The sequence below is a fragment of the Amaranthus tricolor genome, chromosome 12 (assembly GCF_026212465.1).
Source record: "Amaranthus tricolor cultivar Red isolate AtriRed21 chromosome 12, ASM2621246v1, whole genome shotgun sequence".
NCBI lineage: Eukaryota > Viridiplantae > Streptophyta > Magnoliopsida > Caryophyllales > Amaranthaceae > Amaranthus > Amaranthus tricolor.
The window spans coordinates 8,853,092-8,868,836 of record NC_080058.1 but is presented as its reverse complement, the minus strand read 5'-3'; the positions used below and the strand labels follow the sequence as shown (position 1 = coordinate 8,868,836).

General features: G+C 29.5%; 1 protein-coding gene across 2 annotated transcripts; it reads right to left on the bottom strand.

Annotated features, from left to right (window-relative positions):
• Positions 1 to 6,684: 6,684 nt before the first annotated feature.
• Positions 6,685 to 11,816, bottom strand: LOC130797159 (cullin-1-like). Of its 2 annotated transcripts, none has more exons than XM_057659645.1 (9): positions 11,684 to 11,816; positions 10,375 to 10,533; positions 10,192 to 10,291; positions 8,879 to 9,064; positions 8,737 to 8,784; positions 8,449 to 8,649; positions 8,278 to 8,355; positions 8,006 to 8,095; positions 6,685 to 7,054 (listed from the first exon to the last, which is right to left on the bottom strand). In XM_057659645.1, exons 2-9 carry the CDS (start codon positions 10,500 to 10,502, stop codon positions 6,974 to 6,976), a joined length of 912 nt encoding a protein of 303 aa, XP_057515628.1. In that variant the 5' UTR covers positions 10,503 to 10,533; positions 11,684 to 11,816; the 3' UTR covers positions 6,685 to 6,973. The 2 variants fall into 2 exon arrangements, with proteins under 2 accessions (XP_057515628.1, XP_057515627.1); XM_057659644.1 differs by lacking the exon at positions 11,684 to 11,816 and adding an exon at positions 11,484 to 11,660.
• Positions 11,817 to 15,745: the final 3,929 nt, after the last annotated feature.

Sequence of the window (15,745 nt, the reverse complement as noted above, 5' to 3'; positions counted from 1 at the left end):
TTTACTTTGAAGGGAAGTGAAAAACTTATGACTATTACTAATTTTATAATTATAGTGATTGTAAAATTTTAACGTGTAAATAACAACTTGATAAAGATAATATATAACGGGTCGGCGGGCCGACTCAATGTATATTGTGGCCCATGACCCAACCCGATTAAGGCGGGTCAAGTACCAAGATTCGAATTATATTATTTTTTAAAAAATTGACCCGCCATATAGGATGTGGGTTAGTGGGTTGGGTCAAGTGGGTCGGCAGATCGGGTCAAGCGAGTCAGATATTTGAACACCCCTAGTTGATGGGATATGTATGTAAAGACAATTACTATTTATGTAATGATCAACTTTATAAGCTTGAAAAATATAATAACAATTTCATTTAGCTTTTTGAAGGATGGATTATTAAACAAAATTTGAAAGGTGGGATTATTGGCAGGTAATTAAAAATAGATTGAATTATTATAAAGAAGAAAAAAGATGAGAGATAACCTGATATAGCAGGTCATTTCTTTGAAGGGTCCATTGGCAACAAACTGAAAGTAAAGGTTGGATTATTAAAAAAATTTCAAAAAATGGAATTATTAACAGGTAATTGAAAATAGATTGAAATATTCACAATAATTTTTCCATACGTTTATTAATGGTTGAAAAGAATAGCAGCCCAATAACAGCGTAAATTAAATATGTTTTAAACATAAATAAAGTTTTATTGACGACTATTTAAACATCATACCCCCTCCATTCCTAAAGAAGTTCCCAAATAAATGTTCACAGGAATTAAGAAAAATATAATTTTATTTAGATGTTACATATATTATTTTATTTAATAATAAATTTGATAAAGAAAAATTGAGGACCATAAATATTAAAAAATTATTAAAAGAAAGTTACTAGAAAAAATGGGGACCACAGCTTTTAAAAAAGTATTTTGGAAAAGTTACCGTGAATAATACAACCTTTAGTTAATTTTCTTACAATAATACCACTATTGATTAACCATGAATAATACCAACTTAAGGGGATATTTTCCTAGAATAATACCAACTTTAGTTTATTAACTAATTTACTAATTTTTTTTGGGTTATAATCACCTATAGTTTGATTTTTAACCTATTAGTGATTTTCTAGAAAAACACCCTTTTAAGTTGGTATTATTCATGGTTAATCAATAGTTGGTATTATTGTTAGGAAATTAACAAAATGTTGTATTATTCACGGTAATTTTTTCAAATATTTTTATGAAGTTAGTAGGAAACATACAGGGACCATAAGCAATATAAAAGGGGTGTTTGGTAAACAGCTGATAGCTGGTTGCTGATATTTGTGGCTGATTTGACCAACTAATTTATTAACTGGTTTGACCAGTTGATTATGAACTCGTTGCTATGAGCAACTTGTTTAAAATAGTTTATTCATATTAATAAGTTGTTTCAACCAGCTACTTTACCAAACATTAGCATTGGTTGGTTTGACCATTCAACCCTCGATTTATATCAAAATAAGCTAAAATTGCTCAATAAGCCATTTTACCTAACACCCTTAAAAATGTTAAAATAAAGTTAGTAAAAAATATGTGCGAATCATACTAAAATATTAAAATGAGAATGTATGAGGTTAATTTTTTCATATATATATATATATATATATATATATATATATATATATATATATATATAGAGAGAGAGAGAGAGAGAGAGAGAGATTATTTATGAGAACAATAAATAAAACAACCCAATGTGACAAATAGGAACAACTTTGAGGAACGAAGAGAGTATCATATCATACAATCTAATCAAAAGACTATAAAGTTCCACATGACATTCTCGTAGAGAATTGCCATATGAAATAATTCTCATCAAAGTTAACATTAACGTATTCCTTTATATATGAATAGTATATCACAATTACATACGCTATTTTAAATTTCTTGAAATAATATATTTTTGAATTTTAAAAGTTAAATATGATTTTCAATTAAAGTTTCTTAGCATATATATTTGCTCTATTTTGTCGAAATATCATCATATCATATCATACAATCTAATAAAAAGGCTGAAAAATTTCACATGGCATTCTCGTAGAGATTTGCCATATGAAATGATTCTTACTAAGTTAACATGAATTTATTCCTTAATATATGAGTAGTATATCACAATTAAATATGTTATCTTAATTTTTTTTAAATATTATTTTTTAAATTTTAAAAGTTAAAAAATATTTTCTATTTAAGTTTTTTAACATATATATTTGCTTTATTGTGTCGAAGTATTTGCTAATTAATAAAGTTTCTACATTAAAATTTTAATTTTTGAAATATTTCATCAAGAATCAAAAGATACATAATAATTAAAAATTATTTTGAGAATGATAAAGAATAATTATGATAACGTTATTAGAAGATTACCCATATGTGTCTTAAAAAGTATGAGACTTTAATTAATACTAATCTTAACAACTAGATTTTTTTACATTAAAAGCACTATATATTCTAAAATTCTCTATCTATCTTATAAGAAATAGGAGTATTACAATTTTATACTTCTAAGTTTTAAAATATAATTGCATCTGTATTTGAAATTTATATTTATATTATATACTTTTATACCAACAACTTTCGTGCTTTGTACGAATTTCTATACTAGTTATGCATAATTAGATTGACCTAATCTAAATATTGTACATACTCAAAACCTGTGTGAACATCCGAAATCTTGAATATACAAATTTATTTACTCATAATGTGTTATAATAATCATTCACGAAAGCTCAAAGAAATATTTTTATTTCAAGTAGAATTTGTAAATTAGTTGGTCTTGGACGAGACGGCCTCATAATCAGACCGTCAATTTGGGTCGGCTAGATTTGCGCGTGTATCAACCTCACATGCTTTCTCTCGTTTTTTCATTTTCTAGGCATTTTTTAATTTTAATCTTAATGGTATCAAATTTTGACCTTAAAGGTATCAATTTCAACTTAAAATAAACTTTAAACAGATCAATTAAACTAAAAAATCTCAATTTTGACGTTAAACTGATCAATTTTTACCTAAATATGGTTTTGTTTCACAATTTGAGAACGAAGTTAATAAAATGGTATTATTTTATCATTCTATGGATGAATGTCAAACAACAAATGAATGGTCAATAACACTATTAATAATAGTGTTAAAACATTGTACAATACAAGTACTTTGTTTAATGCAACATGATGGTTCTAATGGAACATAAGAGTACTTGTACTCTTTCATCATTGATCAATAATAGTACATTTATATATATATATTTGTAAATAGTTCAAATTGAATATGCTAATAGTTAAATTATGTCACATAAATTGACAATTGATGTTTTATGATCTAACTCATTTGAACGTAAGCTTCAATTATCGTTTTCAAAATAAATATTTCAAAGTCTATAATGATATTGTATAGGTTTTAGTTCAAATTGAACATATTAATAGCTAAATTATTATAACATAATTTGACAATGATGTTTTATAATCTAACTCAATTTTGAACTTCTAATCTTCAATTATCGTCTTAAAAATAAGTATTCAAATTGTATAGACATATTGTATAGATATATTGTATTGCATTTAGTTCAAATCTAATATGTTAATAATTTTAACACTATTATTGATAGTTTTATTGACCATTCATTTGTTGTTTGAAATTCATCCATAGAATGATAGAATAATACCATTTTATATAACTTCGTTCTAAAATTGTGAAACAGAACCATATTTAGGTAGAAATTGATCAGTTTAACGTCAAAATTGATCAATTATAGGTTCAAATTGAAATTTTTTACATTAATTGATATGTTTAAATATTACTTTACATTGAAATTGATACCTTTAAGGTCAAAATTGATACCTTTAAATGTGAAAATTGATAAATGTGCAGAAAATGGAAAAAAGGGAGAAAACGTGTGATGTTGTTACACGCAGCGAATTGAGCGGGCCGACTCTTGGTCTCAGTTTGAGACTTTTGGTATTTGCCTACTTATTCGACTAAAACTGTTATTGGGCCCATTGTTATTTCTATTTTTAATCGATTGAGGTAGAGGTGTTCACTCAGGTTATTGGGCCAATTTAGGATTAGGTGTTTTAAATCATTTTAAAATCAAGTCTTATATCCATATTGATTTTTACGTAATTGTGAATTCATTTTTAACGTTAGTTTAAATCCACTTTGAGCACTACCTCTAGGTTCAGGTTATAATGGGTCAAGTTGATAATTTGAATTTAGTCAATTGTATTTTTTTTTTCAAATCCTGTGAGTTTCATGTTAAATCAATATTTAATACGGTTTATGTCGATTTGTATTTTAACAAGTATCAATATTCACTGTCTTTCAAAGACTCCATGTTCACTATGAAGTATTTTAAGTCGGTTGGCTATAAGGATGCCAAAACATCAACATTGACATTTATTTTTTAAGACCTTTATCGGTGGATAGTTTTATATGCAATTAGTATACAAATTCGTGCAACGTATGAAGTTTGTTGGTATAGAAATATTTATAAATATAAATTTTAAAGAAAGACACAATTACATATTATTGTGAATATGATTTGAATGTCATACAATTAAATTTTAACCTATAAAAATGATTTCATTTGGTTATGCTCTATAAAATCGTTATTTACAATTTTTATATTTTTTTATAGCATTGTATGATTGTATTTGATCTAATAAAAACCTTTTTGAAAACATACGTTAAATACCTAAAATTATAATTAATGCAAAACTCTATAAAATCGTAATGTGAAAATTTTCAATTCTTTTATAGTATTGTATAATTACTAATTAGAAAGGAATATAACGATTAAATGTTTCCCATCACATGGTCTATGGTGGAGGGTGAAAACAATAGTAGTTGCAAATGGTTCTTGCTTAGGTTACAAAGGTACTTGTACTTGATGAAGATGACTTGGTAATTATGACACACCTCCTTTGCAACATTTTTCAATAGAATAAGGTTTTACATTATCAAATAAATTAAGTCATCTTAATTGAGATATATTTTAATTATTTTAACTTAATCATATTTTAGTTTTTTATTTAAACAAAAATAAAAATTAGTTTTCAGATTTACGTTTTATTGGTAATGATGTAAATTTGTGGTTGTTTTACGTTTTTCGTGATTTAATTAATTATTCGGTGCTGGTTCGTTTTTGTTTTTATATGTTTTATGTGTTGGGATGTTTTGGTTTTATTGTGCATGTTTTTATACGTGTTTTGGATGTTTATGTGATAGGACAACAATTTGTGAGAGTACAATAGAAGTGCCTTTTTGTTTTGCAGTGAGAATTGTGGTTGTTATTTTTAATGGTATGTACACACTTAGACATAGCTGATAGTTATGTATATCTTTATTGAGAATTATTTGTGTATAATGATGATGATGTTTGAAATTGGTTATAATTGGTTAGGTTCACATAAGGATATAAACACCCAAATAAAATGTTAGATAGTAATGGATACTTAATAAAGATAACTGTAATATAAGAAGTATCGATGAGATACTCGATAGGGTACAATTGTATATTTAGTTCTTATGGCAGGGTCTTAATAAGGACCAACATGGGGGTATGCTCTGTACAGGCTGAACAACGTCGTAGGTTATGCTTCAATTATTGTATCTGACGTATATATTGTGCTTATTTCTACAATTGATAACTAGACATAGATGCAAGAAAGACAGTATAAAACAACTACATGTTTTAATTTGTATACAGAACTTTTACAATTAATGTTTTTAATTTAACGAGCCTTCAAGCTCTCAAGTCTAATTAATAAGGATGCTTGAATTTTATGTTATCTTTTCCACAGCTAGGATTAATTTCTTATCGTTGATTTATCGCTGGATTATTTGATGTTGCACTTATTGTTTCGCACATTTCTTCAATTTCAGCGTCATGAAATCCAATCCATCTTATACTAATTCTCATAGATGTATTCAAAACAGATCTTATGACTTGAAATTTACCCAATCATGTAATTGTACCAGATTTGACCCAATTTTAAAATAATTTACAATTATTTTAATTACAAGTTTACAACACAAATTATTGTATAACAGTCTCACCGTGAGACATGGAAAATTTGAAATAGATAAGCCAATTTATTAAAAAAAATCATAGAATAAGATTGAAACAACTTATTTCTAAAAGTAAGCGCCTAATTCCCAAACTTCAGGTATGGGTCTGCTCGCACTTACTAACTGCAAACAGAGCTGTTGGCTTTTTTTGACCAAATCAATTGTTCTTAGTTACTAATTGCGAACAGCTTGGTTGATTTTTTTGACCAGTTTGCCTCTGTTCGTAGTTAGTAACTACAAACAGCTTCGAACCTGAGGTTTGGGGCTGGAGGCGCTTACATTTGAAAATAAGTTGATTTTGATCTTATTCTATGATTTTTTTTAATAATTTGGCTTATCCTTTTCAAATTTTCTGAGACGTGCCTCATATTTGGGTTAAATAGCCCACTAATAGAAACTTTTAGCTTATAGGCTTCTTGTTTTGAGGTCTCACCGTGAGAAGGTTTCATACAAGACGGGCTGTACTTACAATATGGACACAAAACCCGATTTCAAATCGATCCGAAACATCTAACCTGAAATCAACCCAATGATCCGAATAGATACCTCCGCAGTGGCTTATATTCACAAATTAGAAGCAGTAGAAAAAGAAAGATGACACAAGAATATATATAGGAAGAAGGTTGTTGTAATGTATTGCACAAAGCACTTGCTCGTCGAATGGCTCATTACAATATATGAATGAATGCTATACTCTTCTTCCCTTTCATTATATATACAAAGTATTTGTATTTGCTAATTCCCTCCCCCAAAACAAAACTAACAAACTCTCAAAACTGCATGAGTGGACTGGAGACACATTAGTCCCAACACTTGTGTTTTCGAACTATAGCTTATAACTTAAACCTGCGTCCATTAACGCGACTAACATCAAGGTTGCTGCACCATATTCCAGTTTGGATCAGAACCGCGATCCCCAAGATTAAGGCCAGCACATTTAGACAGCAGATCCTGCAAAAGAAGCCGATTGCATTTAGACAATGGTAATAAAGTGATGAATCGTATAAAATTTGTATCTTTAGCGTAGAAAGCATGCTGTGTTTTAATCCGGAATGCTGTTGAGAGATCAATCAAGTATTGATACAAACATGATATACGAAATAGAGAACAAAATGTTGGCATAACAAATACAATCTTCTTCTAAAATGAGTAAAGTCGGTTTTTCAGTTATGCATAATATGTCATCTACTTCTATTTTACATGAATTTTTTTACATTTAATTCCAATTGTACATACAATTCTGGAGGATTATTCTTAAAAGAATAATGGTTAAGATTTAAGACGGATAAATTTTAATAGAGAGAGAGAGAAAGAAAGATTATAAGTTTATTCACAACAAATTCAGTTATGTTCCAAAGTCAAGTGTGCTAAGACCACTAGTAAAGTTCATATTTAATCGAATAAGGAATTGATGCCCAATGATTGCTTTCACAAACCGAATAAAAAATATGTTTCTAATTTATAAAATTATAGTTGAAAATTCGGATTAGAAAATTAAAAAAAAAAACGAAATATTTTGGTTGGAGCTAACTCAAAACCAAAAATCAAAACCCAAACCATATTTAGTCTGAAAGATGAAGTAAACTACGTAGCATCTTGCTAGGTGAACCAAAGTCGGTTATTGGTTATCTAATAGTAGGTGAATGAAATTATTGATCTTTTAGTTCACAAATAAAATTTATCAACTCAAATTTCTAAGTTAGTTCTCTTATCTGGTTTTCAGTTTATATTGGGTTTTCCTTGCATTCCATTCGGTTTGGTTTGGATTATAATGAAATGTGGTTCGACTTGAAATGGAAAATAAACCAAATCAAGTTTGGTTTTGAAGTAATCACAAGTTACACAAAAATAGTCATGGTCATGGTCATCAACCAGTAATCAAAAGTTACAAAAAAATATTACCTGAAAATCTGTTGACTTGTCATGGTTTTCAGCTTGTTGCTTCTCATGTAGTTTTGGCAAGACCTGCTCAACCAAGCAAGATCTGACCACCTTCAAGAAAATAGAACAAGACCCAGTAACAATTAGATTAGGTGAGAAAGCAATTCTTTTTAGAATTACACTTACAAAATCGTTGGGTGTTCAAAGTCGACAAATACACAAGATTGATACACAACATTACTCTAGATCAAATTGTAATTACAAAGCTGAATTGTCTTAAGACGTAAGTGTACCTGCATGAGCTTATCTTTTGAAGAGGGGTTTAAAAAAAGGTTAGCTCTTTCATTTTCCTGTTCTAAGAACCATTGAACCTGCATGCCCCACATTAAAGTACTAAAGATCAGACCAAGATAGTAATTAGTACAAAATATAATTACTTAATGCTTTGAAGTTTTTGCAAGAACCTTATACATATAATCGGCATATGAATCATTCACGAGACAGTGTGAAGCAATTTGAGAATAGTAAGCTGCAGAAGTTGCAAGCAAGGTATTTTCAAATTCATCATAACAAGTTCCTCCCACTGTTTGTGCAACGTCAAAATACTCAACAATATTTTTAAGTAGGTTCCCATCAATTGTCACCCCATTGCGATTTTGATCTATCTGAAAAGGATAAGATAGTAGCTCAGGGACACACAAAATTTTTTGGACTAGTTAATGACAACCAACGCGATAAGAATGTTATCCTACCAAAAATACCGCAGCAGCAGCGAGTTTAGTCTGACATCTTGGGTTCACCTGAAAAACAATAAAAGTTCAAGAAAATACAAGTTATCGGCCCTGAGTGAATACAATCAGCAGTGATGCTTAAGCATAGAACAAAACAGCTTACCAGATTGTGGAAGGTTCTAATAGCTAGCTCCAAAAGGCCAAAAGCTCCAACACGAGGGATATAGAAACGATCAAGGTAATGAAAGAATCTAGATAACCACCTGGCCATCAACTGATAGCTAGACCACTTCACCATAAGCTCAGTCAAGAGAATTGTACCACTTTTATCATCCAAATATGGAAGGACCTGAGGATATGAAAAGGGCTGAGTACATATGAAATAGATTAGAAAAATGCAGAGGGCTTATTAAAAAAATGAATTACAGAGTCATCGTAAATAGTAGATAGAGCAAGTGGACCTTCACTTGTCATGTTCTCTCCATAGACCATCTTTCACAGTATAGATTTCACATTATAGGAACTACCACATCTAATGGCCTCAATGTTCCTGAGTTCAATCGGTATTGGTTGTTTGTATTGTCAAAAAAGAAAGTTGAACTGCCAAGCTTAGCAAATTGTACCTAGATATTGTAGATGAGGACAAAGCCTCCTGTAATCACCACTGGTGGTTCTTCTTTTAGGTCAGGAGGGGCGTCTTCCCCCTCCCCCATGCCCCACCCCACCCCCACAAATTATTTTTTGAATAGCCAAGAGGTCAAGTGTTCAAACATTTACCTCCTTAATATTTAATCTAAGTTTATGGCTTAAAATTTTTCGCCTTTAATTTTTCACCCAAGTTTTGTCACTACATGTAACCAATTTCAGTTATTTGAAGTAGAGAAATCATATGAAGTACAAATAAAAGGCTGAGAAGGTACTCCAAGATACAAATTTTGGTGGGATATAAAATAAAATTTTCCAGCCAAACCAAGGCACGAGTCGAGAACACCCAACCAAATAGTTTGAGAACATTGAGACAGGAGTATAAAATTCATTAATCAAGAAATTACACAACCCATGTTACTTGGACTCGGATACTAATGTTGGATACTGATACGTGTACAAGTGTCAGATATGTCTAAATATTCAATTTAATGCCTAAAATGAAGTATCTAAGTGTCATACCAATGTCCAAGTATCAAGGATCGGACACGGGTACGTAAAGCAAAATGAAGAATTCGAATAACATAGTACACAACACAACTTTCAAAAATTATGTATAACAAAGGACCACTAAAGACTCTAACTGGCAATTTTCTGATAATATTACTTGGGAAGACGTGGCCATGATCTTCCAATGAAGATTAGCTAAGTTCAACCACCTCATTAGCTTTATTTGTGTAGAGTGGATTCTAAAGATAACCCTAGGTAGAAGACTTAAAGTATAAACAATAAACATATAGATTCACGAAGTTCTCGGCAGCTAAATCTTACCAATGAGTTCATACACTCTTCTAAACCAATTTTGTAACGATCATAAAGCATCTTGGAATTCTCATTTGAAGTTCTCTGTACACACAACAAGTAAACACATCTACAAGAGTTAAGGAGTAAAAGATTCACGACGGAAAGAAAAATGACTATTGCCAAAATTGCAACAAAGGCAAAATGGGATACTGATAGAATCTTTGATACTCCTCTGCACTGAACTTAATATCAGGATATCCTTCCATGATCCTCCTTGTTCTCGAAAATGCCTCATTCAAAATCTCCATTGCTTCTCCCAAACTTAAACTACGAGCCATTGTGGCAACGAAACACACACCACTGAACAATCTGTAAAGACGAGCAAGCCAATCCTTAATTTAGTAGAAATATCAGCAACATTTATACATATTCCATCTCCATAACCTATAAATTAGCTTCATCATATTCAATGATCACCAAATCAACAGCATACCAACGGCAAAATCTAATAGCCGTTGAAACTTAGGACGCTTTCACACAAAAAGAACAGAAATTACATAACACGAGAATAAAATTCATAAAGTACACATCCAAAACCAAAATAAACCTCAAAAGAGAACCCTACTTTTACAGGAAAAATCATTTTACAACACAAAGATCACACTGATCTTCATTAGCTCTTTAACTAGAAGTAACAAGCAACACATGAAACTAATAAGCATGAATGACTCAAATTTCTTAAATCAGGGGCAGAGGGAAGGTGTTTAGGAATTACAATAGGCAATGGCCCTCCTTAGCTTTTGAATTTTTGTTTTGGAATATAAATTTTGGCCCCTCAGACAACTATAGTCTATTTTTCAGACTCCTCGACTGCTCGACATCTAAGATACAATTAAGGTCTGACTTTTCGGCCTCTCTTCACCTTGAACTCTGTATTCATAACATTGAACTCTTCCCTATAGCAATTTTATCAAGTGCTTCATCGAAAATTCAAAACCTTCAACTCAAGGGTTATAACTTATAACAACATCTATTTGACGTTTAAGTTATACTACAATCAGAAGAATTCAGATAAAACCCACCCCATAATTTCCAACAGTAATACAAAAAACAAAAAGATGGTATTTCATGAACATGATCTCAACAAATAGATACTCCATATACCAACCAAAGTACAATAACACAAAACAAATTAGCAAATTATATAAGAACCCAAAAAAAGTAGAAACCGATCAAACAAAACAAAACAAACCCACAAATTTACCACTCAAATAGACTATAATAGAAATAAAATAGAATTCAAAAAAGAGAAGAGGTACCAGAAAAACCCTAGAACCATAAAGCTACTGGAATTTCTAAAAAAGCAAAACTGGACGACAATGTAAAATTATAGACAGATTTTCTGAATTGCTAGAGGATTGTATAAATCTAAGAATCTTAATATGTAATCTATTCAAGATACAGAAACACAAAAAAGAAGAAGAAATCATAAAAAAGGGGGAGAAGTATGAGCAGTTACCAGAATTGAGGGGTTGTTTTTGAAAATGATGAGTTCACTTTTGGCTCCGCTTTCACCCGGCAGAGACACTGAAGAAATACCAGAATGTAGAGATGTGAGGAACAACAAATATAAGAGTGGAATGGACTTGTTTTTACTCACTCCATTCCGAACTAGTTGCTATATTTGTAATACAGTTCAAACTTATTTTATATATTACGGCTAATGTATAAGAAAAAATATAATTAAGTGGAATCTTATTTAAATCGTCTAATCGCATACTTTCATAATATTAATTTTTTTAATAATTTTTAGACATTTATAATTTAATATATAAAAAATCAAAATAATACATTGAATTGCGTAAAAAGTCCAATATAACAAGTATGTTGAAACGGAGGAAGTATATATATACTTGGTCTTGGTCCTTTTCAACTACTCCTTTTGACCTTTGTCCCCCTCAATTACCATCATTTTGAGATATTATTTTGAAGAATAATTCATCCTCCATTTCTTAGTAACATCCAACTTTATTTTATCACTTTCTTATTTTGTATATTACGGCTAGTTTATACAAGAAAAAAAATATAGTCATATAAAATTTTATTTTATTTGTCACAACACATATTTTTCATAATATTAAATTTTTATAATTTTAGTTTAAATATCTCTAGATATAATCAATTGAAAAACATAGTAAAAAGATATTAGAAAACAAGTAAAAAGAAAACAGAAGAAATACAAAAGAACAAGTTGATGAATAATGGTGAGAGGTTAAAATAAAAAGGAAATAAGTTCATAAATAAAATTAAAATAAGCTAAGATTATTATAAAAAAGAAATGGTAAGAAATTCTAAGACACTAAAATAAAAAAAAAATGCAAAATAAGAAATAGATACCAAGTACAAGTATGAATTTAAAATATATGTTGTTTGTTTTGAAATACAGGCTACATTAGGATTATTGATATTATTCATCATTAAAGCTATATATATATATATATATATATATATATATATATATATATATATATATATATATATTAAATAGGTTATTTTTTCAAAATATATTCTATTTTTAGCAATAAAATAACTTTTGAAAATTAGTCTTGTTTTTCTTTTTCATCTGTCTCACCATTACACATACTCTTTCTTTAGTTTTTATTCACTTATTAAACTTACTTCTTCATCTTATCAGAACATTTTATCCACTTACACATAAAATATACTCCTTTTAAACACTTTATTTATCTTTCTTGATTTTCATCTCATTTGTACTCAGGATTATTTTTTGACTTACGGAGTATATTAAAAATATATACTTTGTTCATATTTAAAAACTAAATAATATTAGTATATGTTTGTTAAATTCACACATTTAATAAATTAATCCGTGGATTTGTATAGAGCCAAGATAGCTTATGCCTAAACTCAAGAAACTTGACTTTAATTTCCTCCAAAATCAAGCAAACTAGGTGTGCTCTATCAGCCCATTTCATAGATAGTATTAAATGATAATAATGAAAATGAAAATTTGTATAATTTTAGTTGAAAAATCTCTTGCTATTTTGATGGTCGTACTTGTCCAACTTTAACCGTCTCATTTTCTTCATAAATTTCATTTCCAATGCATATTATTGGGAGAGGTGATATTATGTGGTAATGGAAATTTGTAAATAAGAAAACTTTTTTATGATTAAAGTTTTATTACCATGGGAATAAATTGAGACGTTTGATAAAATTTTACACTATAAATTATTCTCATTACCAACATTTAGTACCACTAACCAAATAAACCATATAAATTTTCTTATTGTTTGATATTTTCCGTGATAATTGTCATCCATAAGGAATTGAGGATCGAGTGAATATAATTAGTTTTTTTTTTATTGTAGGATATTTGCCGTGGATAATTATGTATGGTTACATCATTAGTTTCTTTAATTTCCTAATTCTCATATAAATAAGAAGAATTTTAAAATAAAAAGGATGAAAAGAATTTTAGTTTGATTTTGTTTTGTTACTATATATACAAAAAATGATACTATGTTATAAAGTAAGAACATATTAAATGTTTATGTTATATTTATTTTTCTGTGTAACATATAGTTACTTTTACAATTATGTGTTTTTGGCTTAATTGTGACCATAGATTTTTTTATTTTAGTTAAATCAAAGGTGTAGAGTTTTTCTTACCCTTCTCATTTTCAACACCCTTCTTATTAGATTTGTTATATATATATATATATATATATATATATATATATATATATATATATATATATATATATATATATATATATATATATATATATATATATATATATATATATATATATATATATATACATACATATATATACATACATATATATACATATATATATATATATACATATATATATATATATATATATATATATACACATATATATATATATACATATATATATATATATATACATATATATATATATATACATATATATATATATATATATATATATATATATATATATATATATATATATATAGGGGAAGGATCCATTAAAAAGGAATTGAAAATGAGAAGGGTAAGAAAGACTCTACACCCTTGATTTCACTAAACATAAGCACCAGTTATACGCATGAAGACAATCAGAACAGTCTTGACACTAGCAGCACAACTTCAGCTACCAGTCTTTCAGCTCGATGTCAAACCAACATTTCTAAATGGATAACTCGAAGAAGAAGTGTACGTCGTGCAACCGCAAGGATACGTCATCAAAGGCCAAGAAGACAAAGTATACCGCCTTCAAAAAGCTCTCTACGGACTCAATCAAGCATCTCGAGCGTGGAACATCAATATTGATAATTATCTTCTTCAGCATGTTTCATCAAGAGTTCGAGTGAACATTCACTATACATCAAGAGTTCAAGTGAACCTTCACTATACATCAAGATGCAATATAACAACTTTCTCATTTTATGCCTGCACGTGGATCATCTAATCTATACAGGCACACATCCAACAATGATCGAAAAATTTAAAAAGGCTATGATAAAGGAGTACGAGATGACAGACCTCGGTACCATGAAATACTTCCTTGGCATACAAATCAAACAAAGCTCAGGAAGAATATTTCTATCACAAGATAAATATGCAGAAGACCTTGTCAAGAAATTCAACATGAGTGACTGTAAACCGTTGGCTATACCAATGGCAATCAATGTTGGCTATACCAATGGCAATCAATGAGAAGTTATCAAAGTATGATGGCAAACCAAAAATCGACGGAGCAATGTATCGAAGCTTGGTCGGTTCTCTCTTTTATCTCACACATACAAGACCAGATATAGTCAACGCTGTCAGCATCGTTTCCAGGTTCACGAGTGAACCGAGCAAGGATCATCTAATAGCAACAAAGAGGATTCTCAGATAGGGATCATATACGAGACTGAAAAAGATTTCAAGTTGATAGGATACACCGATTGTGACTAGGCTGGAAGCGTGGATGATAGAAAAAGCACAAGCGTGTACGTATTTCAACTTGGAACCAAGGCGGTCTCATGGTCATCAAAAAAAGCAGGCAACGATAGCTTTATCATCAGCAGAAGCAGAGTACATTGCAGCAACATGTGCAGCATGTGAAGCAATCTGGCTTAGAAGGATATTGATCGATCAACTACATAAGCAGGAAACACCAACTACAATGTTCAACGACAACATGTCAACAATAGCAATGACGAAGAATCCAGTGTTTCATAGCAGATCAAAACACATCGAGATACGACATCACTACATTCGTGAGCTGGTAGACAAGAAAGAGATCGAACTACAGTTTTGCTAGACGGGGGAGCAGCTCACAGACATTTTCACAAAACCCATATTAACTGATAGATTTATCAAGTTCAGAAGACAACTCAGAGTTCAAGATTTTTCGGGGGAGTGTTAAAATAATTTAGAAAAATCTAAAATTTTAAAAATATTACACATAAAAATATCTAAACTAAAGAATTAAAAAATAAAAAATATCTAAGATATTATTGTAGAGAAAGAGTAATTAAAAAATAAAAATATCTAAGATATTTTAGTAAGCTTGTA

Excerpts from the sequence above, each read along its gene's own strand:
- LOC130797159 (XM_057659645.1), bottom strand. The coding sequence starts at position 10,502 with ATGGCTCGTAGTTTAAGTTTGGGAGAAGCAATGGAGATTTTGAATGAG. Across the intron at positions 9,065-10,191 it reads AAGAGTGTATGAACTCATTG|GTCCTTCCATATTTGGATGA; the intron begins GTAAGATTTAGC and ends TCATATCCTCAG. Across the intron at positions 8,096-8,277 it reads CAAAAGATAAGCTCATGCAG|GTGGTCAGATCTTGCTTGGT; the intron begins GTACACTTACGT and ends ATTTTCTTGAAG.